At 39.9% G+C, this 27092-nt stretch overlaps 1 protein-coding gene across 6 annotated transcripts in view; it reads right to left on the reverse strand.

Moving 5' to 3' along the window:
• Window positions 1-13163: 13163 nt before the first annotated feature.
• The window catches only part of ssp3 (SCAPER domain-containing protein short spindle 3), a 213876-nt gene continuing 199947 nt past the window's right edge, over window positions 13164-27092 (reverse strand). For 5 of the 6 annotated variants that reach the window (XM_076211387.1, XM_076211391.1, XM_076211386.1 and 2 more), the window contains 11 exons: window positions 26148-26291; window positions 25847-26010; window positions 25467-25662; window positions 23174-23773; window positions 22950-23063; window positions 22576-22733; window positions 22216-22263; window positions 21086-21305; window positions 20244-20393; window positions 18339-18509; window positions 13164-16363 (listed from right to left, as the gene is read on the reverse strand). In XM_076211387.1, coding sequence (XP_076067502.1) covers window positions 16286-16363; window positions 18339-18509; window positions 20244-20393; window positions 21086-21305; window positions 22216-22263; window positions 22576-22733; window positions 22950-23063; window positions 23174-23773; window positions 25467-25662; window positions 25847-26010; window positions 26148-26291 — 2043 coding nt within the window. In that variant the 3' untranslated portion in view covers window positions 13164-16285. The remainder of the gene's footprint in view (window positions 16364-18338; window positions 18510-20243; window positions 20394-21085; window positions 21306-22215; window positions 22264-22575; window positions 22734-22949; window positions 23064-23173; window positions 23774-25466; window positions 25663-25846; window positions 26011-26147; window positions 26292-27092) is intronic. The other variant, XM_076211390.1, reaches the window with a different exon arrangement.

Genomic DNA, 27092 nt, shown 5'->3' on the forward strand with positions numbered 1-27092 from the left:
TTTGTTATTTTTTTCATATCCTGCATGCACATGATTGTATATATAGCTGACAGTTTGTCATCACTTTGGTGCATCTTGACAATGTTGCAGATGGAAAATATACTGATATAGGTTTATTTATTGGCCCATTTGTTTCTGCTGGAGACTTGGATCTTCTTGGTATGGTGAAAGGTGATGAGGTTGGTGGAGCTGAGTTTATAGTGCAAGGTTTTGCAGATGGCTCCTATGTTGACTGTGGCTTCCCTTGATAAGCTGTAATGTGGGTATGGCAGCCAACAGTGCATTTGTGTATAATTCCAGGTTCAGTCATCAAGGAAGTTGGATTCAGACATGCCTGAAGCTGATATGTTTAGAGTCTCAAAGGCAGATTTCTTTTTCTTCTGAGTAGTAAGATGCTAAGTGGTTTTGACAACGGTTTGAACATCTTAGTTTAAACATGGAGGAACCTGGGAGCCAAACAGTCCACACCACTATGCTCTCCAGTGTCTCACATGATGCCATATCACTCCTAGAGTTTGGGTGTTCTCCAATGCTCTCAGCTTCTCTCAGATTCATGCATGAAGGAACCAGTCATTCAAGGGTGCCAAATACACCTTTCACACTACATTTCACAAGCAGACTACAACATTTTTGTTTGGTGTTTTCAAAGTTACCTCCCATATAAGAGGGACAAAGTATTTTAGTATTAACTTATCCATGTCTCCTGCAGAAGACCTTCAGCCTCCAGGCAGGACCAAGTCACTTGAGAGGAGATATTGTATTGTAGTTTGGGGATTCTTAATGTAGGCCATAACATGAGGTGTTCTGTGTTTTCTGTATGTTGGTTGCATCTGGGTCAGGTTGAATCTGGCTGGGCCTATTCTGAGTTGGTACTGTCTTAATGGCTGCATAGTAGTGTAGTGGATACCATCTTAAATTCATGAGTTTGAGTCCCAGGACCCACTGCAGGCTTTCTGTGTTGAGTCCCAACAGCCCTGGCTAGGCAGGGAGGTGACCCAACATAGTCCTAAAAAAAAACAGTGGCTTGCCATAACTAGCAGGGTTTTGCCCTACCAGAGGTTTCTGACTTCCCAATGCATGGCAGAGATAGTAAGTATGCTCTTAACGCAGGCTGTTGTCCTGAACTAGGGTATAAAGTGTGGTTCTTGTTAGGTGTAGAAAGATTTATGCTGTGGAACTTAAATCTAGATGCTGTTGGAATATCGAGTTCAGCAGTCTTTCTTGAAGGGTATTTTTGGGTACCTGGGTGTGTATGTGTTTCTTTGTGGATATTTGTGTGATTCGGGTGGTAGGTTGTTGTAGATGTTAGAATAGTATGCTGCTGATGTAGTATATTTGTTGCATTCTGCTTGTGAAAGATGTATTTGGCACCTTTGAGGACCTTGAATAAATGACATCTTCACACATGAAACTTAAGAGGAGCTGAGAGCATTAGAGAACATCCAAGGTCTAGGAGTGATATGGCATCATGTGAAATACAGAAGAGTATAGTAATGGCTATGCTGCCTGAATAGCTTGGGACAAAAATTAATAAAGGACTAAGAAACTGGACTAGAGCTTGCATAAGGATAAGTAAGGAGAGGTACATCAAGGGAATAACTGAGGAAGTCTAAAGTTGTGACTCCTGGGAACAGAGTCCAAACAGATGATGGGTAGCTGGTGCTAGGTATGGAGAGTTGTAATCCCCTTGCAATGTCCCCTTAAAGCAGTTGCTCATGAATGACCCTTTGATCATTCAGCTTCCCCTTAGTGGTGACAGATGCTGAGCCACTGGTAGATGAATCTCTGCATTCTTTTATGGGGTTCTAAAAGGGTCCAAGTTGAAGGGTGGGAAGGTGGTTGGCATCTGCAACATCAGTGCAGAGTTGCTGAAAGCATGCGAGTCCATGATCTGTGGGTTGCTTGTTGGCAGTCCTATACCATTCCCTCTGACTAGAAAATGGTCTGATTATCCCTATATGGAAGGGGAAAGGGGACCATTAGAACTGCAACAACCACCTCAGTATTACTTTGCTGAACTCATTGTGCCATGTCATCTGTTGCTGACATGGGATTGTCCATATCTGCTATAGTCTCAGAGGCCTGCGTAATCTGGGTTTATTCCCAGTAGGTTCACAACTGATCAGATCTCCACTCACAACTAAACTTCCACCAAATAAATTATCTGATATTTCCCCACTCTCCCCTGAGAACATGGACATCTAGGACTCTTCCTACTTTTCTCCTGGATACCACTACATAGTCCATTAATGTCTTATCAACCACCCTTCCATCCACAACCCTCTCCCATATGTACTTATGCTAGACTTTATTTTTCCTAAACGCTGTATTCACTATCATCAACTCTCTAAACACATGACCATTAACTCTCCACTATTATTTCTACCTGGTACTCTGCACTTGACAACCACTCCATATCTTGGTTCATCCCCTACTCTAGCATTGAGATCTCCCAGTATCACTACATTGACATTCCTCCCAAAACTCTCTAAGGACTCATTTAAATATGTTCAAAAAGCCTCCCTTTTCTCTACACTTTTCTCACTACCAGGCCAATATGAACTTACAAAGCCCCACATCTCCCCTCCCAGTTTCACCTTCATCAACATTAACCTTCAAGAAACCTCCTTCCTCTCCACCACACAACAATCTCCTTAATAATTGAGCCACCCGTTCCCTCACTCTCTCCTCATTCCCGACACCCTCCCAAACTAAAAATTAGCCCTCCCTTTCAATTTAGTTTCACTTAATACAAACATATCCATCTTCCTTCTCACAAACATATTACCTATCTCTTCCTTTTTACTCTCACCTGTACCATGCCCACGCATATTAAAAGACCCCAAATCTTAGGGTTCTGGTTAGGAAACTCCTATACTCTCTTATACCTTGACTTCTTGTAGGGATGTACCCTTAGGGTTACAGAGCAGGATGCCTAGTCCCATCATTCTGTCCTGTATTGACCGCCTTTTACAACCCGGATGGGAGAACTCGGTTGCAGTATTCTTTCTTCCCCCTAACAAAAGGGACAGTGGCGAAAATGGAAAAATATACTTAAAGAGGATTAATCGATGCTGAGCTTGGATATAAAGAGGTAGTAAATTGATGCTCCTGCACTGCACTTTGATCTGGTGATGAGTATTTCTTGGCGATTTCTTTGGCATACAATTATGTAGTCTAGGAGATATAAGTGGCTGGATTGTGGGTGTGCATCCAGGTTGTTTTGGGCATTTTATGAGTCGAAACATTGTGTTGGTTATGACAAGGTTGTGTTTCGAGCAGTGTCAATAGTCGGAGACCGTTTGATTTGGAGTTTCCAACACCATGACAGTCGAGGACTCCGGTCCAGACATGCTGGTCTTTGCCAATTCTGGCATTTAGGTCTCACATGGGGATTATTTCATAGGAAGCGAGGATGTTGTGCAAAATCTCTGAGATCTCCCAGTAGGAAGTGTCTTTGGTTGCCTCAGCTGTAGGTAATGTTGGGGCATATACACTGATCAGGGTTGCACATTGTTTTTTACTGAGAGGAATACGCCACGTCATTATCCGCTCAGATACACCTGACTGGGTGTTTGGGAGGTTCTTTAGTAGGGAAGTTTTTACAGCGAACACTACTCCGTAGGTGCGACGGCTGGTTTGTGGGAGGCCTTTCCAGAAGAAAGTGTACCCATTACCTACTTCCGTTAATTGTCCATCTTTGGCAAGACGGGCGAAAGGGCAGAAATGTCGATTTCGTATCGTCTGAGCTCGGCTGCTATTAGCGCTGTCCCTTTTTCGAGGAGATTTCCATCGTCCTGTAGGGTGCGTATATTCCATGTAGAATCGTTAATTATTATTATTATTTTCTTTTCTCTATCAGGGTTGTTGGGATCGCATTGTAGGGACACCTGATGGACGCTGTAGTCCATTCAAGGTGGGTGTGGAACAGGCGATTTTTAGGCCAGTTTTTTTCCAGGTTCTTCCTTTGATTGCGGGGGGGGGGGGCAGTGTGGACCCTGAATAGGGATACCGCCACTCAGATAGTTACCGCCAGGTGTTCCTGTTCCGACCCAACGTCTTGACGATCCGTCTTCAGTCGCCCCCGTGCAAAACGTGGTCTAGGGCCTTCCAGTCCGTCCTAGACCTTCCACCGTCACCCACAAGTCTCCATCACCGTAGGACTTGGTGTAGGAAAGTGTTGAAAGACGTGGAGACAAAAGAAGATGAGAGACATCAACCTATCGTGGTACCATGGAGCTGAGACGCAGATTGTATGCTGATGTTTAAGGTGAGAGGAGACTGCACACGTCTGAGACCATCTTTTCTGGTTGGCCCAAGAATCCGCTGGCGGGGATAGATCCTGAGGACTGGTGAGCAAACCTAATGCAGCGCCTTGCCAAGCACCAGATCTGGTATGGCACAGGCATGGTGCCAAGAATTTTCATGTCGAGGTTGACTTCTTTAGCCTTGGCCCGGCCAAGGGCACCCACAAGACAGTGGGGGGAGAATGTGCCGGGTCACCGAACTGGTGCCCGCGTAACGCAGGTATCTGCGGCGTACTCTTACTGATTTAGCCTGCGGCCGCACGGCGCGCAGTTCCCGGGGATTGCCACGTGGAGGCACAACAAGAATTTTGGTGGTCGAGAGGCTATGTGCTGGCGGGGAGAGGGCTTATGCAAAGCTGTCCCCCGGTTCACCCCGAAAACGGGGCTGGCCAGCGACGTATGCGCAGAGCGAGGGACAGAAACAAGCAAGCAACTTAACTCTAAGAGCTTACTTGAGGCGTCATACCACCCTGGCGCACGGCGCCAACCCCCCATATAAACACATGCATATACACACACATACATTTTTTTCTTTATCTGCGCTATTTAGAGCAGGGATTCTCAGCCTTACTTGGCCCATGCACCCCTTTCACCATTTGTCAGAATGTCATTCCCCCCTCCTCCTTTCCAAGATCGTCAATTTCAAAAAGTGCATTCTAAATAATATGCACCTCCCAACGATGTAGATTCAGCAGCCAACAACAAAAGGCATTAATTCAAAGAAAAATGCAAAAGAAAGATATGTTTATGTGGACACATATAACATCACCATAGGCGATAATATTCTTACGCGTGCGATATTATCGGCGTGCGATATTATTGCACTAATCCTAAGATTAACTTGGGTCAGCACAGGCATAATTCCAGCCTAGGTGACAGGCCAGACGGGCCAAAATCTATAATTGCTTTCCTCACCTCGTAAACTTACTGTGGTCACAATTCACCCCCAGAAAACCTAAAATTCTCCCCCTGGGGATGCATTTAACCTCTAATGAGAACCCCTGGCTAAGAGGGAACGTTGTTCGCGGACCTCATGAAATTCCAAGAACAGGTTCGTACGAACCGGTAAGAACCGGTTGAATCCCACACCTCTTTTAAGTGCTTGTTTTATATACGTTTACCCTCTTTGATCGTGGTCGATCTACATGAACACCGATCCCTGATTCGCAAGAGGCTCGGCCTTCGTCCCTTCTTTATCTACAAAATTAAGGACAAAAATTATTTCCTTTTTTGATCTTCTCGTCCATATATAGAATATAAATAACCAACGTGGGCAAATTAATTTGAACCGCTCTATTGACAAAATGTAACAATTTGCTTATATTAGAAAAAGATAAAATTTTGGAATTATATTTTTTACATATACTAAAATACAGTATGGAATAACAAGTATAGCGGTTTCAGTGGAGATTTCAGGTGAGTTCGGTCGGCGAATTAGATAAAAAAAATAAAAAATTATATAGTAAAATATAAGATAACTAAAATGAGATTGAAGAAACATAAAAGAAAAATTAAACAAATAGAAATAAAACTAGAAAAAATAATAAATAAAATACAATAGGAAAATAAAATTATAAAAACAGAATTAAAAATAACATAAACTAATATAGAATAAATGAAATTTATATGTTCCAATGGCCCTTATAAGGGAGATAGCCAGCCAAGGCACACAACTATAGCTACTTCAACCCACCACCCATTGTTGCCCACTCCCCTGGTCAGAAGCAATGCAGAAACAGTGCATTCAATGTAGGGCCGCTTCATTTACACAACGACTCTCCCGCTAAAAATGGAGACGAGAAGAAATCCTTTTGGGCTGTGTCAAAATATCATCCATACACAACCATTCTCCACTCACACCTATCCCTTGCCTTATATCCTTGCTCAACAGACATTCCCCTTTCACCCCATCCATCTCATTTTGGCTGTTTCCTCAAGGTCACTCCGTCCACCTCAGCTTTCCACATTTTTTTTAATCTCTCTTCACTCATTCTTTCATCAGCACTGTCAGCTTCCTTTTTACATCCTCTTTCCTCCTCACTTCATACTCTATCCAGCCCTGTAAACCCTACTATACTTCTTAGACAATTCATCTTTAATACATTAAACCTTCTATCTGCCTTTCTTAAATTCCAAGTCTTCCATCCGGTGCTGTGTCAGTAACACAATCACCCCATTATGCTATTTTTCATTCTCATGACATTTTTTCCCCAACAGGTCAGTTATGTTGACATGAAGATCATGGATGTATATTGGGTTTGATCGCTTTTAGAGGATCTACTGAATGTTGCTTTCACCGTCCTTGCCACGTGTTTATCATTGCCGATTGAAAATCTGGGTAATAGTCTGTAACTGCCAATGGAGTGGAGACATCAGAAGAGGTGTATGATGCCTTTTGAGCTCCCACAACAGGTTCTTCGTTGTTGTTGTTGTTGTTCCTTAGACTGTCTACGTCATGGGACCACCCCCCAACCCCAAGAGTTGGGGGCCAAACGGCAGCAACCAGCCCTGGCCACTGGCTCTACGCAGGTGGCACCGATCCCCAAGAGGAGCTACTTCTGCCTTGGGGAGTACCACAGGTTCTTCGTTGCTAGGGATACCTACATTAAGTGGAACCCAGCAAAAGAATACAGATATAAAACAGATTGAGATCTAGATGTTCCATGAATGGATTTTGTGGAAGAGTGGATGGCAGGACTTGAGGGTAAAGATTGCTTATAAAGCACTTTGTGAGTCTCATATGATTGTATGGTATGCAAGTTGTGGATAATATATAAAACAGAGAGGATAGCAAAAAACTGAGGCAACGAATTAAAATCCTGTGCTGATTAATAACTTTATTCAACCTTTAACTGCCTATCACAATGTTAGTATCACATTAGATATGACTTAATTACTAACTCAATATGTCAATTATGATATCTACAGTTCACAATTTCTCATCATTCATGTTTTCTCTATACAAAGTACAGAATTGTGGAAATATATTGGAAAAATTCACAATGAATGGCCTAATCCTACCTTTTGCTGTTTGTCCTAATGCCCAGGCTCCAACTACTGAAACAACATATAAATTCTGCAAAAGGATTCAAAATTATATGCACATACATTCCTATTTTAGTACAAATGGACAGTGTCCATGTGCATCACTCTGGTTGATCTAACCAGGTGCTCCTGAACATTACACCACTTGTCAAGAACTCTGCATACTGCCTGAGTAGAGAAGGCAAAGTATAACAAAGAACACATCATCAGGCCTACTACTGGTGACTGCTGTTTACATCTTAGTGGTGTCTGAAAGATCATTTTCTGGAACACCAGGGGCACATATGCCCATAATTGTCATAACCTTACTGTGAACATAATGCTAGCGAGTCCTCTTTAACATAATACAACTGTGTGTATTTTCATATACAATGTATCTGCTGTGTTTTTTTTTAACTTGTCTATCATCACACTGCTCTGCATACTGCATCCTCACCTTGACAATATTATAATAAAAGTATTTTTCACACTGCTAATGATACTTGCTTCAATAATCACAAAATAAATGTAACTTTTCAACAGTTAACAATACTTAAAATATAACTGCGTAAAAATAAAGTGCTGGACTTCTCCAACTCTTTGGACAGAAGAGTTCTTACCGTCTATGGACTTCAAAATGGACATCTTGTTATCTCCAGCAATGACAAAGTTAAGAAAAGAAATTACTACTTCCCTATGAGGTGATCTCATGAATCAGTTACTGATATACTGTGACCAGCCTCTGTGACAACTCTTGATTCTTCTGTGATAAGATTAACAGCCATAATTTTAGTCAAACTGTGACATGGTTATGATGATGTTCTTAAGTCAACTGTTGCCTCAAGTTTTTGTGACTTGAGACCTGCAGCTTCTCAGCAGCTGGCAGTGATCCTTGGGATCAATCAATCAATCAACCCATTGCCTCTGGTCTCTCTTACAGAAGACCTGTGGCCTCCAAGAAACTGACAACAGCCTACTAAGTCACTTAAAGATGTGTTGTCTAAGGCTTGTTGGTGTAGGGCTTTGTAGTATGAGGTGTTCTATGTCTTCTGTGTGCTGGTTGCATCTGGGGCAGTTGAATCTGTGGCCAGCCCTACTACATGCTGGTACAGTATCAATAATGGATGGTGTCCCGAGTCCTGAGTGCAGGCATGCTAGTGTAGTTCTTGCCTGGTGTGTGTGGGCTTACTTTGTGACACTAACATCTGAGGGTTATTGGAATATTGAGTTTGATGTTCTTTCTTTCTGGGTGTGAATGTGCTTCTATGTGGATGTTTTGTGTGGTTTGGGTGGTAGGTTGTTGTACACGTTTGAGTAATATGTTGCTGGTGTAGGTTTTTATTGTGCTCTGTTGGTGGTGCTGGTGAGATGTAAAGTGAGGGGTGTATGTTATTCAGGGTTCCGGCATAGAATTGTGTTCCTGTCATATTTTCATGATATTCTATTGGGATAATTTTGGTTTCTGTATGTAGTGGTCCTACAGGGGTGATTTTGGTGCGTCCTGTAATTACTCTATGTGCTTCATTCTGTTGTGTTTGATTTGTTGATTGTTGAGAATCTCGCTGTGGAGGCATACTGTAAGGTGGTTCTTACAGTGCTAGAGATGTTTTTCAGAGGGCTTGTTGATTTTTATTGTTGGGTCCTTCACATGTAGGTTTGATGTCATGAGTATCAAATATTAGACCCAGAATTTTTGGGTTCCTTTCTAAAGGAAACCTATATTCATCTCACTTAACTATGAGTAGAAGTTGAAGACATCAGTTAAGGCTCTTATGGCATTTTGGCCCAGGTATTTGAGGTAGATATTAATGGTCTTGTTTGAACCTTCTGTTTTGGATATTTTTCTAGTTTCTTTATTGCTTCCATGTTTTTTCTGTGGAAAGGCTGTGGATGTACTTTTTTTTATTTCATGCATTTCTTTAATCATTTTTCTGTTTTCTGATGTATCGGGCTTGAAGCTAGTTTTGAAGTGCTTATGTTGTCACAGTGCTGTTTTTGTGATGGTATTTTGTCCTGGGTTGCTACAACTGTTTCATGGGTGTGTTATGTAGGGATTCAATTCTGCATTCTTTTTATGGTTTTCACTGATCTCTGCATTTTATCATCGCCTGTCTTTCCATCTATTTTCTCTGTTAAATTTTCCCAAACTTCTTTCCATTTGTTATCAGTTTCTTGTTATGTTACTGTTTAGTTGCTTTAGTGATTCTTTTTCTGGTTCTGTGAGACTTTCTTTTTTAAGTTATTCCTTTTTTTTCTTTAATGAAGCTATTTCATGAATGAAATTGGGATCAGTTTTTTCTATAGCCCCTACTAAGTATTTCAGTGGCTCTGACCCATCATTTTTCGCTCATATTTCCAAAATAACCATTCACATCAGCATGATATATTAGCGCAGCCTAATTCACACCCTGCCCTAATTTTTTATGTTATAGTGCATTCACAAGTGTATTTAATTAGGCGTTTATTCTTGATATTAAGTGTGTCGTAGCCGACACCCGTGAAGTAAATTGAACAAGTGAAGTTGTGACGTCCTCACAAACTACCTCATGTAGTTTGTGATGACGAGGATGAACTGTTTATCCATAGTGGTATGGAATGAAATAAAATGCACGTCATAATTTCCCTATCCATCATATGTATAAACTTGTTATTGAATTCACTCTCCGGGTGCATGGTATTCAATTATTATTACATGTTTTTTTTAGAGAGAGAGAGAGAGAGAGAAGGAGGAGGAGGAAGGAGGGAAGGGGAGGAGGATGGAATACTCGAGGTAGTTTGAGATGACATCACAACTTCACTTGTTTGATTTACTTCATGGGTGTCGGCTGCGAGACATTTGATGTCAAGAGTAAACGCCGTAAATAAATACACTTGTGAATGCACTATAACGTCAAAAATTAGGGCAGGGTGTGATTTAAGCTGTGCTAGTATATTATGCTGATGTGAATGGTTATTTCGGAAATATGAGCGAAAAACGATGGGTCACAGCTGCTGAAATTCTTAGTAGTTATGTTTTTCTTACTTGCTTTCTGGATGGTAGTTACCATTTCATTTACAACTTTATTCAGGGTTGGGAATTATTCTGTTTCTGTGTTCAAGTTCTTTCTCAATGTCTTCTGAGTATATCTGCCAGTTTGATTTGTGGTAATTTATAAATGTCCTCTTGATTGTGGGTTGCAGTAGATGCAGATCCACACCTGCATTAATAGAACACTGACAATAGTCCACTGTTCCCTCTATGAAAGGGCCCAATACAGTGGGTTTCCAGTCTGTGAAATCTGATAAAATGGTTATCACATTATAGCTGAGGCTACAAGTTTGTCGTAAACAAAAATTGAGGCAACAGTTCTAGTTAGTTAGTTATGATATTTACATCATGAAGACATATTCAAGAATTGTAGCTGTATCTATAGTCACATTGTATTGTGGTTAAGACTGTATGATTAGATACAGTACATAAACATTATTCTTGAAATTTGTTAATATGTAGCACCATCATACCCATGTCATAATTTGCCTACAAATTTGGCCAAAAGAACTTAGTATTAAATATAATAATTTGCACTGAAAAAACAAAACTAGTAAAAGCTTTCTAGTGGTATAAAGATGTCTGCCAAACAAGATAACAATCTAATCTGACTTATCTTGTGCTGTTCTATCTTTCAGTTCATCCTCCTCAAATTCCACCAGTTACCATTTTCCAATTTCAGGACCTAACAATAGTTACAAAGTCTAGAAATGTTCGGAAAATTATACAGGAAGTGCCGTTAACACTTGTGTCCCATCATATAGGAGTATCATGTATAGGAGGTACATATGGCATCCTTCCAGTGGACACGGTGAAGTTGTCTAAAAACTAGGGGAGTTGGCAAGAGCTCCTTATCCTATTGACTCAACAATAAAGCTTCGAGTGAGGGGGATTTTGTGAGCCTACTCTTCAGGTAAGGTGGAATGGGACCTCAGGTATTTAAAAAGAAAAAGAAAAAGAAAAGAAAAGAAAAGGAAAAAAAAAAATCTAAGTGCATCTCCCTTTGTTACAGTGACATATCCCTACCCGAACATATCATCCACCATTAGCAATTTATAAATTACATCATCATAACAAGGGTGTTAATTAAGACATACTTAACCACTTGCTATAGTGACATTTTTCAAACTGGACAAAATATGTAGAGTATGTAATCATAGTGAAAGGGAGGATAGGGGAGGGAGGGGGGGTTTCACAATACAAAAACAGATTGTTGACACAATTCCAAATATGCCATATTTTACTAGGTTAACTCCAAATCACCCCATTCTAGTAAAGTCACATTCACTCCTTTGGTGTTTTCATACTGCATATGATTTACAGGATGCCACTATTATTGATATCTATGACTGAGAGAGCCTGAAACATAATGTAGAGCCAAGGGCATTGGAACCTGTCACACCATAGTGTGCAGCTACCCAAACATTTACAGTAACACTGGAGAAAAATATGAACAAGTCAAGTTGCCAAGTACTACAAGCAATCATATCACAGCATGCTATGCTGTATCAGGTTCAAATGTCCTTGACTACTTTAAGCCAAAGTAATAACGTGATACACAGCAGTTTAGTGAATTCGTACTCAAAATATGCAGTCATTATCCAATACTTAATAACTAACTATGCCAACTATCAAGCCTCCTATATTCATGGAAATGGAAAAATCCAATCTTACATTAAGTAAAGCCTTTGAATATTTCAAATTCAAGAGGAAATTAATAAATACAAATAATACATGTTCCACAAGAAAAAATTAACAGCTAAAGCTTGGAATTGTCATATTCAAGTTGAATCTAGTCAAGAGGACTTTCTCCCTTAATGGGTTAATGGGATTAAACACCAATCTCTAACCAATGGCTACATGAACTGGAAAAAAAAAAAAAAAAATCTGTGAGCAGCATCTGCTAAACCAGAAGTACAGAACACGAGATCATGCGGGTAAGATTATTTTAACTTTAACAGAATGAACAGGCTACAGATCCAGACTTTTAACTCTTCCTCTTAACCATATGGTCAGAACACAAATTATTCCAAGTACCAATGAAGCATAATCACATCCTTTATAAGTATTTTGGATTTTGTGGAAACAAGCTAACCAAGAATATGTGTCCATCCAAACCTGTACTATGTACAGTACATATACACTAGACAATTTCCTTACATTCTTATGTTTTCAACATAAGATTTTGACAATGACCAAAGAAAAGAAACAAAGAGAAAAAAGAAAGAAACAGAGAAAAAAGAAAGAAAAAAAGAAAAACATGGTTTCATCAATTGTTCATTGTTTTACCAAATCTAGAAAAAAAGAAAAAGCTAAAGCAAAAAGCCTCCACAATGAACAAACTTTGTTTTCTTATACACAATTCTCCATGTTTTGTTACACACTAATCACAAGAAAATGCCACACTTGTACACCATGAAACTAATACATTTTTTTTTCTGTCTTATTTTAAGAACAGTTCTTTGTCATTTCTCTTACTCAAAATGGAAGTACACAAAGTATGGGGTCATCAAGAATATCAGACAAAACAATCTTGAACAGTTGTAGATCAAAGTACAACCAAAATTATCACCACAAACTTAATATTTTCCATAGTAACTTTTTCAGTTTATGAATATTTTTCTGGAATTTTTGGAATATATATAATGCAACTGGAAGAAAGATAACCTAAAATCTAATTACACAAATTCATCAGACTCCGATTTGATTCAAATTTTGTGAGGAATCGATACAAAATAAGATTATGAGCTTCCAATACATAAATTTCCTTGACCTAAACTCATACCAATGCACAGCTAATGAAGTTTCCTTTTTTTCATGTACTGGCATGATCAGTGGCAGCTAATATCTATTTCAAGTACATCATATTTAAAGATATATATATTGTATGTATTGAAGTTAACCTTGGTAAACTTGTTAGAGTGGGTGAGGTACTGGTTTAAAATAAACATAACAGCAACTAAATGTAATATATAATACAACACATGAAAAATCTGTCTCCCACGTCAACTTAATATTAAATTCTAATTCTGTCTGAATATCAATGGAATGGATCTGCACTGGTCTAGTATTAGGATAAACCTGCTTACACATCTGCTATTTGACGATTCTAATCTCATCAATCATTACAGAGGGGAAAGGAAAAAGAAAGAAAAGAATAAAGAGAGGAAGAAGAAAAGAAGGGGAAAAAAAAAATACAGACAGCAACTAGATTAGAGTTCCTAGTTACTGCTTGAATTTTATGCCAAACAGAGTTATACATTACAATATGACCAAGGCACAAAAACAATGATGATGGAGGCTGCTATGCTAGGGTGATAAATATGAAGACAAAGAAATCAGGAGAGGGCTGCATAACATGCAATGGAACCAAGTATTGGTCATGATACCAACACTTAGTGTTTAAGTCACTGTGGTTTAACCCTGGTACACTTCACAAACTGTTTTGGTCACTGCCATATATTTACTAAGTTGTGGTTTACGGTATGAAAGAATGGGTTTAAAGGATGGTGTGAAGGGGATACTACTCAGGGGAATGCCTGTCAAGCACAGTAGGGAGAGGGCAAGCAATAGGTGAGTGTGAAAAATAGTTGTGAATGGATGATAACTGACATGTCCTGAAAGGATGTCTTCTCTGTGAATTCTTGGGTGGATGATGGGGAGGGAGGGTTGTCATATAAAGAAGCAGTGGGAGTGAACCAGCTTCAGCGATAGGGCCCTGCTATAGAGGTGCTGTGTCTCACTGAATTACCTCTGAACTGGGCAGTGGGTAAGGGATGGCATTTCATCCACATGTATGTATGTATGTATGTGGTTTATGGAATGTCATTCACTTTATTATCTCACTTCTTTTGGTTCTCATTAAAAACACCTTAGAACTCTTGAAGGTTCTATGTATTGTGTTCACTCAAGGGCACACTAGATTACAGTAGGAATATGTTTGTGCTCTAGAGTTAATGTGAAGGCTGTGGAGTGACTGTTGTGTGGAAATATGCATGCACATAATACCAGACCTGGGCACACTACCGCTGGACAGGTTGTGCATTACTGGAGGACAGGTAGTGTGTTCCTGAAAAATCTGGGGTGCATTTCCGTCAATGCCTTACCAATTTTAATTTCCTTAGAGTGGTATACATATACACATACACAGTAATGCAGACCACTCAAAGGAAATTAAAACTGGTACCACACTGACGAAAATGCGACCCAGATTTTTTGGTAACGCACTACTTGTCTGGCAGTAATGCACCCAGCTCTACATAATACATACATGTACATTTCAGACACAGGGATTCTGATCAAGAGACCCTGTACAGTCTAGGAGCAGCTCTCATGTTAACCAAAACAAAATCTAAAGTGTACAATTGTGTCATAAGGGTTAACACCAAAGTCGATAACTGTGCGCTGGGCAGAAGGGAGTGATTAAAGGCATAAACAAACTCCTTCAAATTCTTCTTTTGCATCTCAACCTACTGACCTGGGAGGCACAGTGGTTGGAAGAGCGGAAAATTGATGACTAGAACATCTAGCAGTGCGTTCCAACCTCAAGCAATAACCCATACAACGGCTCCTGAACAAAGAACATGAACACTGCTAGTTATGAGAGCCATCTCTAACTTCGTGAAACTATTATTTATACAGACTTTACTCGGTTCATGTTCTTTAACTCCACAAGATGAACATTTAATCATTACCTGGAATATACTGTAATACTAATGATTATAGTAACTCGTACAATTATTTGCTGTGAACAGGAACTAATTTTCAACATTAGGTCACTCACTACACCCATTTTCTTTCTACATTTGCACTAATTCCTTCTTCACAGGTATTTCAAAGGCTTTCCTTCTCAATACCTTAAGACTTCATTTGATCCTGTCTGTTCCTCCAATCAATGAAATTTGTTGGCCTTGATGAGAACATAGATCCTTGAAGAACATTACTGTGCCTGAAGAGTTAATTCAATGTGTTTTCAACTAATTTTCCTTTTAACACTTAAGCTTCCATGTATATTTTAGCATCCTATGAGAATAATGCTACAAAACTCTGTCTACTTAGCTGTCTGACAGTTCCCAATATTTTCTGCTATTTCACCATAACTTCTGTCTGTGCAGCACCAATTTCTTTGAAAGCAGTGTCAAAACAAACCACATTAATAAAGTGCCACACACAAAATTTCTTAGTGTTTCTTCTTTGCTACTTTGACTGATCTGGTGTCCCTCTATATGAGTGCATTGGTACATATTTACCATTTGTTCATAGTCACATCTCTTACTTTAATTGACAAATGTACATGATGGCAAAATAGAAAAAGCTACTGCTAGATGGCTAAATTGATTAAGATACGATTGCCAATCACCTATGATCCAACAAAGAGTGCTGCATTTTTTTTCAGCTACTTTTCCAAAGTAATTTTTCAGTGAAGAAAATATACATAAACTAATAGAATTAAATACTACCAAAGATACATAGGATAAAGGGTAGTACAATTTCATAATTCTTGGCAAAGATGACCAATGCCATTATTCTTAGTCTCGATAATTTTACTCGTGACGAAATCCTCTTGTACAATGCTATTAATTTAGCAAAACTTTTGCTGCTGCTAAGTCTTCTCCATATCAGTTTATGCAGAACACATGTTTACAGTCAGAAAGTCATGAACCATACAGTTCTATCATTCAACATACTTTCAAATCAGTTGCAATTGAAAGGCTACAAAAAATTTGCTAACATACATGTTATCATATCATTGTCTTCACTCATTTAAACACAAGAAACCCTATTCACTGATGGCATATCAAAGGGAAATAAAGAGAGGACAAACACAATTGTGGATTCTGGGCAACAAACTTGCTCATTTTCATGATTTATGACACATGCTTGCATATTTCTTTACAACTGCCATCTCTTGTGCACTGCTGCAGTGCTACACTCCGCTTTCCAGAAGAATCTGAACAAGAGCTTTGTCTGAATCCTTATTATCCTTCAGAAAGTCTTCAAGAACCTGAAATGGCAGAAAATGGTAAATGAAAACTTCAGGGATTATCTCCATAATATAAAATAAACTAATTCATACTAAATGAGATTTGCAGTTTGACCTTGCAAATTACATAAACTTCCACAAAATATAAATAAAGTCCAATGTTTCTCTTCTTTTATCTTGTCTTACCTGTCAGTACAACTTAACATTCATTAATGGAATCAAATATGCCTTCCAAATCTACATACTGAAATTCTATTAGAAAGTTTGAATTAACATGGACAAAAAATATATGAAAATGCTTGAGAAGTTACTACGATTACATGGCACCTTTGAAAAAATGTGCAATATTTTTATATTCAAGATATGGCCAGTATAAGCCAATTTTTAATCACCAGTTCGCAGAGCTCTTGAAATTCCAAGGATAGGTTTATACAAACTGGTAAGAACCGGCTGAACCCCATCATTGGACACATGGAATTATTATTTCTCTCTAAAATTATATACTGTAAACATCACCAATACTCTTAGCCTTCAGATTATTTATTCTACTTGAAATTAAGAAAATATGGAAGTGGATATCTTTAAACAATATGGGAACCAGTGGTGCTGGAAGTGAGAGCAAAGAGTTGATGAAGAAGAAGGAGGGTGGCTGAAGTGAATGAAGCCATAAGATCTTGTAGTCAGGATGTCAAACAAGTGGAAATGTGTGGGACAGAGACTTGAGAAGTATGCACACACTAAGACAATTCAAAGCATACATCCACCTTTTAATCATCTCATACTTACATACCTACATACATATACCAAAGGCTTTTTCCCCCTTGCACGGGAGGTATCCAAAAGCCAAAGGCATAAAAACCACTCCCACCCATTCCATCCCTAACATACTCCACTTCCCTCTAACGTCTTCCCTCTCTCTTATCTTGGCACCTCCTGGATGACAGTTCATCCCTGTATCTTGCCCACTGCCCTGGGTCAGAACTCAGAAGCATACCCATCTGGTGTCCCTACTATCTTAGCTTCGTGTGGATGAAGGGTCATGAGTACTATCAACAAAAAAATCACTCCTGAGGTCTTGTAGCCATCCAAAGTGTCCAGTCTCATTGCTGAGTTACAATACATATATACTAAAGGGCCTTTTTCTCCTCATAAGGTGGGAGGATATTTTGATGCAGCCCCAAGGTATTTCTCCCCGTCTTCTCTTTTTCTGCATGAAGAGAAATAGAGGGGTGTCACCAATTAAATGAAGCAGCCTTGGTGTGGATGTGCTGTGTCTTGCTGCATTGCTTCTGACCCAGGACAGCAGGCGAGATGCAGGGATGACCCATCATCCAGGAAGATCCAAGAAAAGTGGGAGGGAGGGGTGGTGAATGGGAGTGGAGTATGTGGAGATGAAATGGGTAGGAATGGATTTATGTCTTTGACTTTGGCTACCTCCCTTGTAAGGGGGAAAAAGCCCTTGGTGTATGGTATGGAAGGTGGAGGACCAGATCAAAGCATCCACCCACCCTGTACCCATCAAAAACCTATCTTAGCATCTTGCACACTATCCCAGTTACTTGTCATACTGCTTAGGTCAATGGTAATGCAGTGAAATACAGTACCTCTACATCAGGTCCAAAGAGCCCAAGCTGGTTTACCCCCACTGCTTCATCATATGGCAACCCCACCCCTCCTTATGCACATAAACAAGAGGAACACCATAGAAAAGTTGGATAGATGGAGGGAACAGAGATATAAAGATTTGAGCTCAAGATGTTACACAAGTAAAAATATCTGAACAGAATCGCCATTGACGGCAAATGTCAATCAAATGATTCCAACAGTAATATTTCTCATATCTCACTCGGTAGAGCTTTGATCTAGCGTCATGCAAGGCCCGGGTTCGAATCCCGGGGCGACTGTTGGAATTATTTGACAAATAAAAATGTTGATAGGTAACGGTATCTCAACTGCCGTACTAAAAAAACACCACCACAGATAAAATGCTACTCACTTGAAAGCTCATCTCCTGCTGAAGGATTTGCATGTTGTCTGGGTTATTGAGACAACATGCCAGCAATGTTGGGAAGAGAACACTTGAGAGTCTGGGTTCACTAAAGTAAGGCCAAGGGAGGTTACACAGCTGCTGCAAGACACTTGGCATCTCGCCACTTTGCATCACCATCTACGGAAAGATTACAAACACTTAAATCTTAAATCCTTTCATGTGAAAAAAGTATTATGTATGTATGTAGGAATACATGTGCTCAATACATGTGAATACATGTGCTCAGATGAGAGGGAGGGTGGGAGGGGTGTGGAGTGTATGTAGGGATGAAATAGGTGGGAGTGTTTTTATGCCTTTCCCTTTTTGGCTACCTCCCTTGGAAGGGGGAAAAAGCCTTGGTATATGTATGTATGTATGTAGGAATGCTGTGATGAATGAGGGCAAGTGGTTAGGGGATGGATGGTGAGGGAATATGTGTGAGGAGTAATTTGACACAGCCCAAAGGGATTTCTCCCTGTCTTCTCCTTTTCTGCATGAGGGGACAGAGGGTGGAGGGGAGTGGAGTATGATAGGGATGGAATGTGTGAGAATGGTTTTTTATGTCTTTGTTTTTTGGCTACCTCCCGTATAAAGGGAAAAAAAGCCTTTGGTATATGTATGTATATCTATATCTATATATATGTGTGTGTGTAATAAAACCATGCAGAAAATAAAATGAAAGGTACCCAAAAATTTTCGTCTATTTAAGATATTTTCAAAGGTATATATATATATATATACATACATACATACATATACCAAGGCTTTTTCCCCCTTACAAGGGAGGTAGCCAAAAAGGGAAAGGCATAAAAACACTCCCACCCATTTCATCCCTACATACACTCCACACACCTCCCACCCTCCCTCTCATCTGAGCACCTCCTGGATGACAGGTCATCCCTGCACCCTGCCCACCGCCCTGGGTCAGAAGCAGTGTCGCAAGACACAGCACATCCACAGCAAGGCCGCTTCATTTAATCGGCGACCCCCCCCTCTCCGTCCCCCCTTGCATATAAGGAGAGGACGGGGAGAAATCCCTTCGGGCTGCGTCAAAATTTACTCACACATACTACCCCACCCCCCTGCCCATTCCTCCTCATGCAATCACAACATCATCCATATACAACCATTCTCCTCTCACCTCTGTCTTCCGTCCTCTCCCTTCCTTCCTCAACAGATATTACCCTCTTCCCCAAAGCCCCCTTCACCCCATCCATCCATCTCATCCTAGGACATCCCCTCATGTTCACTCCCTCCACATCTGCCTTCCATACCTCTTTTACTAGTCTTTCTTCACTCATTCTTTCCATGTGTCCAAACCATCCTAATATTCTTTCATCAACCCTATCTCCCAGCTCCTTTTTCACCCCTGTTCTCCTCCTCACCTCCTCATTTCTCACTCTATCCAGCCTAGTAACCCCCACCATACTTCTCAGACACCTCATCTCAAACACATTCAAACTCCTTCTCTCTTCTTCTCTTATGTTCCACGTTTCTGCCCCATACAGTGCTGTTGGCACAATCACTCCTTCATACAGTCTCCTCTTCGCATCCATATATATATATATATATATATATATATTTATCACTAGAAACATGTATTCACAAATGCAGGAGTAACCATTAGAAAAAAGTGGGGTGGGTGGGTTAGTTTTCAATAGTGAAAGAATACTGGATAATTGCTCCAGATAACTTGAATCACTAAAACCTCCAAAACACTGACTGCCCAGACCAAATACAGTCAATACACCATACAGAACTATATTTCCCATAGTCTTGTAAAAATAAAAATAAATAAATAAATAATGATATTAAGAAATAAACAAACAAACAAATAAATAGAAAAAAAAAATATTATGGGCTCTTTCATACCTGATTTTCTCTGTTGTTGATAGTGAAGAATCCAACCAATGTGATAACATTGTGAAGCAGGGTCTCACTGGTCCAGTGTGAGGAATACCATATCAGATAACTGGCTATGTGACGCAGTTCTAACGAGATTCCTTCTCCACCCAACACAGCCTGAAATTATTCCAAGAACAATCTTTTATCCATAATTTCCAAGATCATTTATTGGAAAAGTAGACAAAATGTAGTTTTTTTTTAATTTACAACAAGGCAGGAGACAAAATACTATCTTTTTGGAAACCTGAATTGAAAAATCAACTGTTCATGTGTTTCTCTGGAATGGTACTGATGAATAGCAAATTTCCCTCATTTTCAAAATACATCAACCCCTCAACTCCAACAGGAAGTGTGGCCCTGACTGGCTGAAATTCAGTCCCTGAACAAGCCCAAGATGTCTCTATCAACTTCAACATGTTTGACTTTTTTATACATGGAGAGCCAGCAACCAGCTCTCTGCCAGTGATGTGGAAACGGTACATTAATACAACACAAACAATTAGCTGAAGTTTCTTTTCTCAGAGATCTGTGGGAGGGTTCATGGACTATTACCAACCAATGTGAGGGATGTCAATTTTCCACTGAGTGAAAGTAGAGGCAAAAATTCTCTAAAACTTCTCAGGGATCCCAAAAAAGGGGAGTTAATAGAAGATTGATAAAACAATAAGGGTAATAAAGATAATAGTTTCCTGTATTAGGATCTTGGGTCTTCAATCCTGCATGGGTTTGAAAAATATGACTATATTAAAGGTTGGGATACAAGCAAACACACACATGAGTGGTTCAGTCTTGTACAAGCAATAACACACCTGGAACATGTTCAGATCTAACAGGGCCATGTTGTACAACATGGTGGTCCCTGCAAGAGTGAGGGAATGGGTTGGACTTGACAACTGTGGTGGCACCAGCGCAGCTGATCTTGAAGGAGCTCCCTGATGAAGCAGTAAGCCGTACAAAAGGCTCACCACACCAACAGCTTCAGTTACATGGAGTGTTCCAATCAGCTGGGTTGGGTCATCTGACGGAGACCTGTGGGGTAATTTGTAAAGAAATGTACACAATTGTACGATCATCTTCCAACGATCCTTCCTGCAAATACCCAAAACCTTGTTTCTATTTTTATTTAATTATCTATTTGTTTATTTATTCATTTACCTATTTATTCATTTTTAAGTCAAAGGATCAATGATGGGTATATGTGGTGGTCCTGCAAGATGGACTGCAAAGCTGCCCATTTCCGAAACCTCTCAATCCCTCACCTCCATCAGAGGTGCAACCCTGTGAGGCTGACACTTTATCCCCAAAATGGTCCTAACATCTCTATCAGCTTCAATTTTATTTCTACCATGGATTGCTAAAACAAGTGACTACCCCCTCCTGCTACTTTCATCCATTGATAGAAACAGTTCCACACTAAGGAAACCTGGACTGGGAGTGAAGGGTTTATTACTGTCGTTTCATCTACTGACTGACAATGCCAGGAAACGAAATGTCAGGAAGAAACGCTTTGCTCCCAGTCCATGTTTCCTTTGCCGTGTTTAAGCAACTTGTTCACATGGATATTAATTTTCAGTTTCACACTAATACAATACAGACAACCATCAAAAGTCCTTTCCTATAGAGATCTTTGGGAATGCCCAAGGACCAATGCTAGCCTCCTTGGAGCTGCATTTTTCCAAATGTGTCAAGCTTGAGAATGAGGGAGGGTGGAGGGGTGTGGAGTGTATTCAGGGATGGAATGGGTGGGAATGATTTTATACCTTTTTCTTTTTGGCTACCCCCCTTGTAAGGGGGAAAAAGCCTTGGTGTATGTATGTATGTCAAGCTTGAGGCAACAATTATTATCACTATTCAAAGTCTGTGGTGGTTGGTAGGTTGCTGAGCTAAAATATATAAATGGATGTAACAGACAAGTGAAAACCAGAACTCATTCACGAACTTGTAATGCTTCCATCTTCTCACAGCCGTATTGGAGTATTTCAAGTTTCTAATGTAAAGAAGGAAAAGGAAGCTTTAATCATGGGGGCGGAAAATCCCGGGGGAATGGGATAGGTGAAGAAGATAAAAGAAAGAAATGGATACAGATGACAAAGTAAAATCAAACAAGTAACACATAAAATAACAATTCTACTATCCTTTACCTTAAAACCTCACACACTAATTATACTTCTTCTATCATTATAAAAACATACATCTGATATACACCTGTATGCAAGAAAGCTTGTGCAAATAAAATGTTTCACAAGCACTTGTCTCCAGTTTTATCATAAATGATAACAATTATACAACATCCTCTAACCTTATTCCAAGTGTTTTGGTTAACGATGCAAGGAAGGTCATGGCCGACATGATCATCTCTACGACACTCTGGTCTCCTTCAATGGGTCCCTGTACGTGGCTGAAGAACCATGACACCTTGTCTACCACACCAACACTCACACAGTAACTAATCAAGTCCTGTAAAAACAAGATCAAGGTCAAAAGTTTTTAGGAATAGGAACTGTGGTGCCTGAGCAAAAGTATGAGAGACCAAAACATAACATAGAGGCATCCACGCAATCAACAGATAGAAAAATCTTTACCGTTCTTAAAATACATATAACTTCAGATCTTATACTAGCCAGCAGTAAGCAGTCATTATAATTATGAATATAACTGTAGGTGATTTCCCACCTGAAGTCTCTGCCATGAGGAGTCTGCATTATCCTTCTTCTTATCTTCGCTGTTGCACGATGCAAAAGTACCAACATCATGCTCTCCTACCACTTCAACCACTTCAGCTAGGATCTAAGAATATGCAAACAGTCAATTAGTACATTAATTTCAAAACCTTTTCATTACAAATCGTACATAATTCCAGTACGCTTACAAGTACAATTTTGGATGGAGCTACTTACTGCAAATATGGCACTTGAGGCTGAGTCGGATGGCAGGCTGACAATCGTATTGATACTACTGTTGCTGCCACCTCGGGTAGTTTCAATCACCATCTCATTCAGGCGGTGGATTAGATAGTCTACCAGCATTCCCACGAGATTGGAATAAAGAACATGGCGACAATTGCCGGCATTACCTTTGCAGGCTGCAAGGAAGGCCCGGCCACAGTACCCCAAGGATTTGGCAGGAATCACGCAAGGCTGGTTTTCCTTGGATTCAACAATAATCTTCAACACACTACTCAATTTAGTGAACCCATCAAGAGCACTGAAAGCCAATTGGTCTGCCTCCACTCTCTTTTCTAAGATCCTCATTAGTTCAAGAAGAACTTTATCCAATGATGCTACATCTCCAACTGGCCAGGGGCCAGTTCCTTGGTTGTCTAACAATTTGGTCACCTGCTGGAGCGCTTTCTGGATGCGATTCTTGCTTGAAGAGTCACCATTCACTTTAGCTGGTTTGTATTCATTATTGTAGTCCTTTCCTCGAGTTGTCATTCTTGACCGAATCTTCCGACACCTCTTTTTAAGTGCTTTCTGTCTCTCTTTGTCACGTGTTACCTAAGCAATGAAATAAAGGTAGGTCTTGTTGAATAAATGTATACATTAAAATACACGCACACACACACATACATATATATATATATATATATATATATATATATATATATATATATATATATATATATGGATTATATATATATATATATATACACACACACACACACACACCAATGGCTTTTTCTCCCCTTATAAGGGAGGTACCCAAAAAACAAGGGCATAAAAACCACTCCCACCCATTCCATCCCTATCATACTCCACTCCCTTCCACCCTTTTCCCTCCCTCTTATCTTGGCACCTAAAAGAAATAATATACATACATATAACAAAATATACAATAGATACCTATGACAAAAGGCACTTTCACCCTGGATGGCTAAGTCAAAGTGTACACCAACCCTATATCCATCCTATGCCTGTCTAAAAACCCATTCACTGTCCCTCCCATCTTAGCTCATCCTGACTAAGGTCATCCCTGTCCTCTGCCACACTGCTTGGGTTAGAGGTAATACACCAAGACACACCACCAAAGTAGGGCCCAACATCTGAAGCTGATTTACCTCCACTGCTTTATTATGTGACTAACAACCCTCTCATCCACTGAAGACATAAAGAGCTGACTTGAAGAAATCTCTTCAGGCTTCATCATTTCTTCGTCCATTTACGACCATTCTCCACTAATACCTATCTTCTACCTTCTTTCTTGTGCTTGACAGACACTCCTGTTACATCCAGTGCCCCATTCACCCCACCCATCCACGATATTCTTGTTTTTTCTTAAAGTTTGCTTCTTCCACTTCTTTTCATACTACAAATCTTTCTTCATTCATACTTTCCATATGTCCAAACCACCTCAGCATTCTTTGATCCACCCATCTGTTAGCTCTTTTCACCTCTGCTCTCTACCTCACTTCCACATTTCTCACTCTATCCATCTTTGTAACTCAAACCATCTATCTATACACCAAGAACTTTTTCCCCCTTATATGGGAAGTAGTCAAGTCAAAGGTACGTACCCACTCCCACCCATTCCACTCCCCTTTACCACCCTTTCCTCCCTCTCATCTTAGCTCCTCATGGATGACAGGTCATCCCTGTATCCCACCCACTGCCCTGGGTCAGAAGCAATGCAGCAAGAGAGTATATCCACATCAATGCCACTTCACTTGATCGACGACCCCTACTCTCCGTCCCCTCATGCAGTAGTAGTAGTAGTACTAGTAGCAATAATAGAAGAAGAAGAAGAAGAAGACATACATACATACACCAAGGGCTCCCCCCCCCCTTACAAGGGAGGTAGCGAAAGTCAAAGAGAAAAATCAACTCCCACCCATGTAATCCCCCACATACTCCACTAACTGTCCTTTTTAAATTTCCTTTCATATCCCCTCATATTTCTCTTATCCCAATTTAGTAAGTCTTCTCTATCAAGGATTTCCATGCCTCTCATGATCCTATAGATGGTCAACAAGTCACCTCTTTCTCTTCTTTGTTCCAGTCAGTAATTTCAGTTTTGACAATCTCTCCTCATATGATAGTGTGTATTTACCTAGTTGTATTATATGGGAATGGGAGCTATGCTCGTAGTGACCCATCTTTGTATCTCTCAGCATCCAACTTGTTCTTAAATTCTTGTACGGTGTGTGTTTGTGCATACACATACAATAAATAAAACAATACCCAAGATGCCTACTTGTGGGTCATCAATATTAGCTGGTGCATCCACAATGTGCCGAAGGTTGTAAGTCGCACTCTCTTCTGAAGACACCTGACCCTGGTGCAAGGTAGCCAAGGCATCCTGGTGCTTCCTTCCACGTAAGTGACTCAGCAAATACACTTCACTAAGGATGAGCGAGTTGCACAGAGTACACAGCTTTTTTGTTTCGTACCTAAAAGGGGGTGAAATAAGAATTTAAAAAATACACTTCACTTCATGTATATGCACAAGTGATACATACATATACCAATGGCTTTCTCCCCCCTCTTACAAGGGAGATAGACCCCCCAAAAAATAAATAAATGAATAAATAAATAAATAAATAAAGCCAAGGAAAAGTTGTACTACTTAAATACCTCATCAGTCTGGGTGCATCATCACAGCCTCCTGAAAACTTCATGATGGAAGACTCTAGAGCTTTCTGTCTGATGGATTCAATGTTTTCTTCATGTCTCCTTGCTGTTTCCTCTTGCTTCTGCTGAATCTTTTTGACTAACTCGCTCTCTTTAGCTTGCTGGGCCTAAGAAAATAATCACCAGTAAACCATCTTTCTTTTTTACACGACCTTTAAAATGGAAAACAAACACTAATGCAGAATTTATTAAATTATCACAAGCAAAAAATTGAGGATATACTTTATTCAGTGATGTTAGTTACCTGCTGTAATGCTGTCAGTCTTTCTTCCCTGTCTCTGGCCTTCTCTCGTGCTTGTTCTAACAATTCTTCTCGCCTCTCTGCCTGTTGCCGGTCAATACGCTCACACTTCCTCCTCCTCTTCTCACATAATTCAGCCATTCTTGCCTGTACACAAATGATAATATTCAAATATCTTCTTGTGAAAAGATTGCTTGTATCTTACACTAGGACCCATTATTACATATTCATATTAAGGGTGTCCCAAGAAACTTACTCATCGTTTCATACACATACATATAACAAGGGCTTTTTTCCCCCTTACCTGGAAGGTGGCTACAAACAATAGGCCTAATTCTACATCCATCTATTTCACTGTTTCATAAACACTGTTAAATGCATTTGATCTACATTATCGGCTCAGGAAAATGTTGGTCATCAGTTTGAACATTTGTGGGGGACTAGACTAGACTAGGGTGAAAAGACAAAGAATAAGGAAGTAGGTGAGGACCCATCACCTTTGCCCAATGTACATAGACTGTTGGGGCAGGTAACAATCACTGCTGGAAATCAGGGAGGAGTGCAGGATTTGAACCCACACTAAGTGAATGAATGACCAGAACGTTTCCCATTACAACACCAGTTCATTTGAAAAAAACTAATACTTTATTTAATTTCAAACTAATGACAACCTTTTTCCTTAAACAGCTAACAAGTGAGTAAGTGGTTTGTGGTAAAGATGGAACTGCATCATGATTGTGTCATGTTACAATGGTTGTTCAATGTGTACATGGATGGGAAGATACAGAAGGTTCATGCAAAAGTGATAGGTAAGAGTTTGGAGATGGTAAACGAGATTGAAAGGAAGTGGGAAGTGAGTTAGTTGTTGTTTGCAGATGATACTTTTTTACAAATGGAGAATTGACAACTGGTGACAGCTCCTCTACTCCAGGTTTTGAAAATTGGCAG

The sequence above is a fragment of the Oratosquilla oratoria genome, chromosome 28 (genome assembly GCF_046742065.1).
Source record: "Oratosquilla oratoria isolate Oo_2021 chromosome 28, ASM4674206v1, whole genome shotgun sequence".
In the NCBI taxonomy this organism is placed as follows: Eukaryota; Metazoa; Arthropoda; class Malacostraca; order Stomatopoda; family Squillidae; genus Oratosquilla; species Oratosquilla oratoria.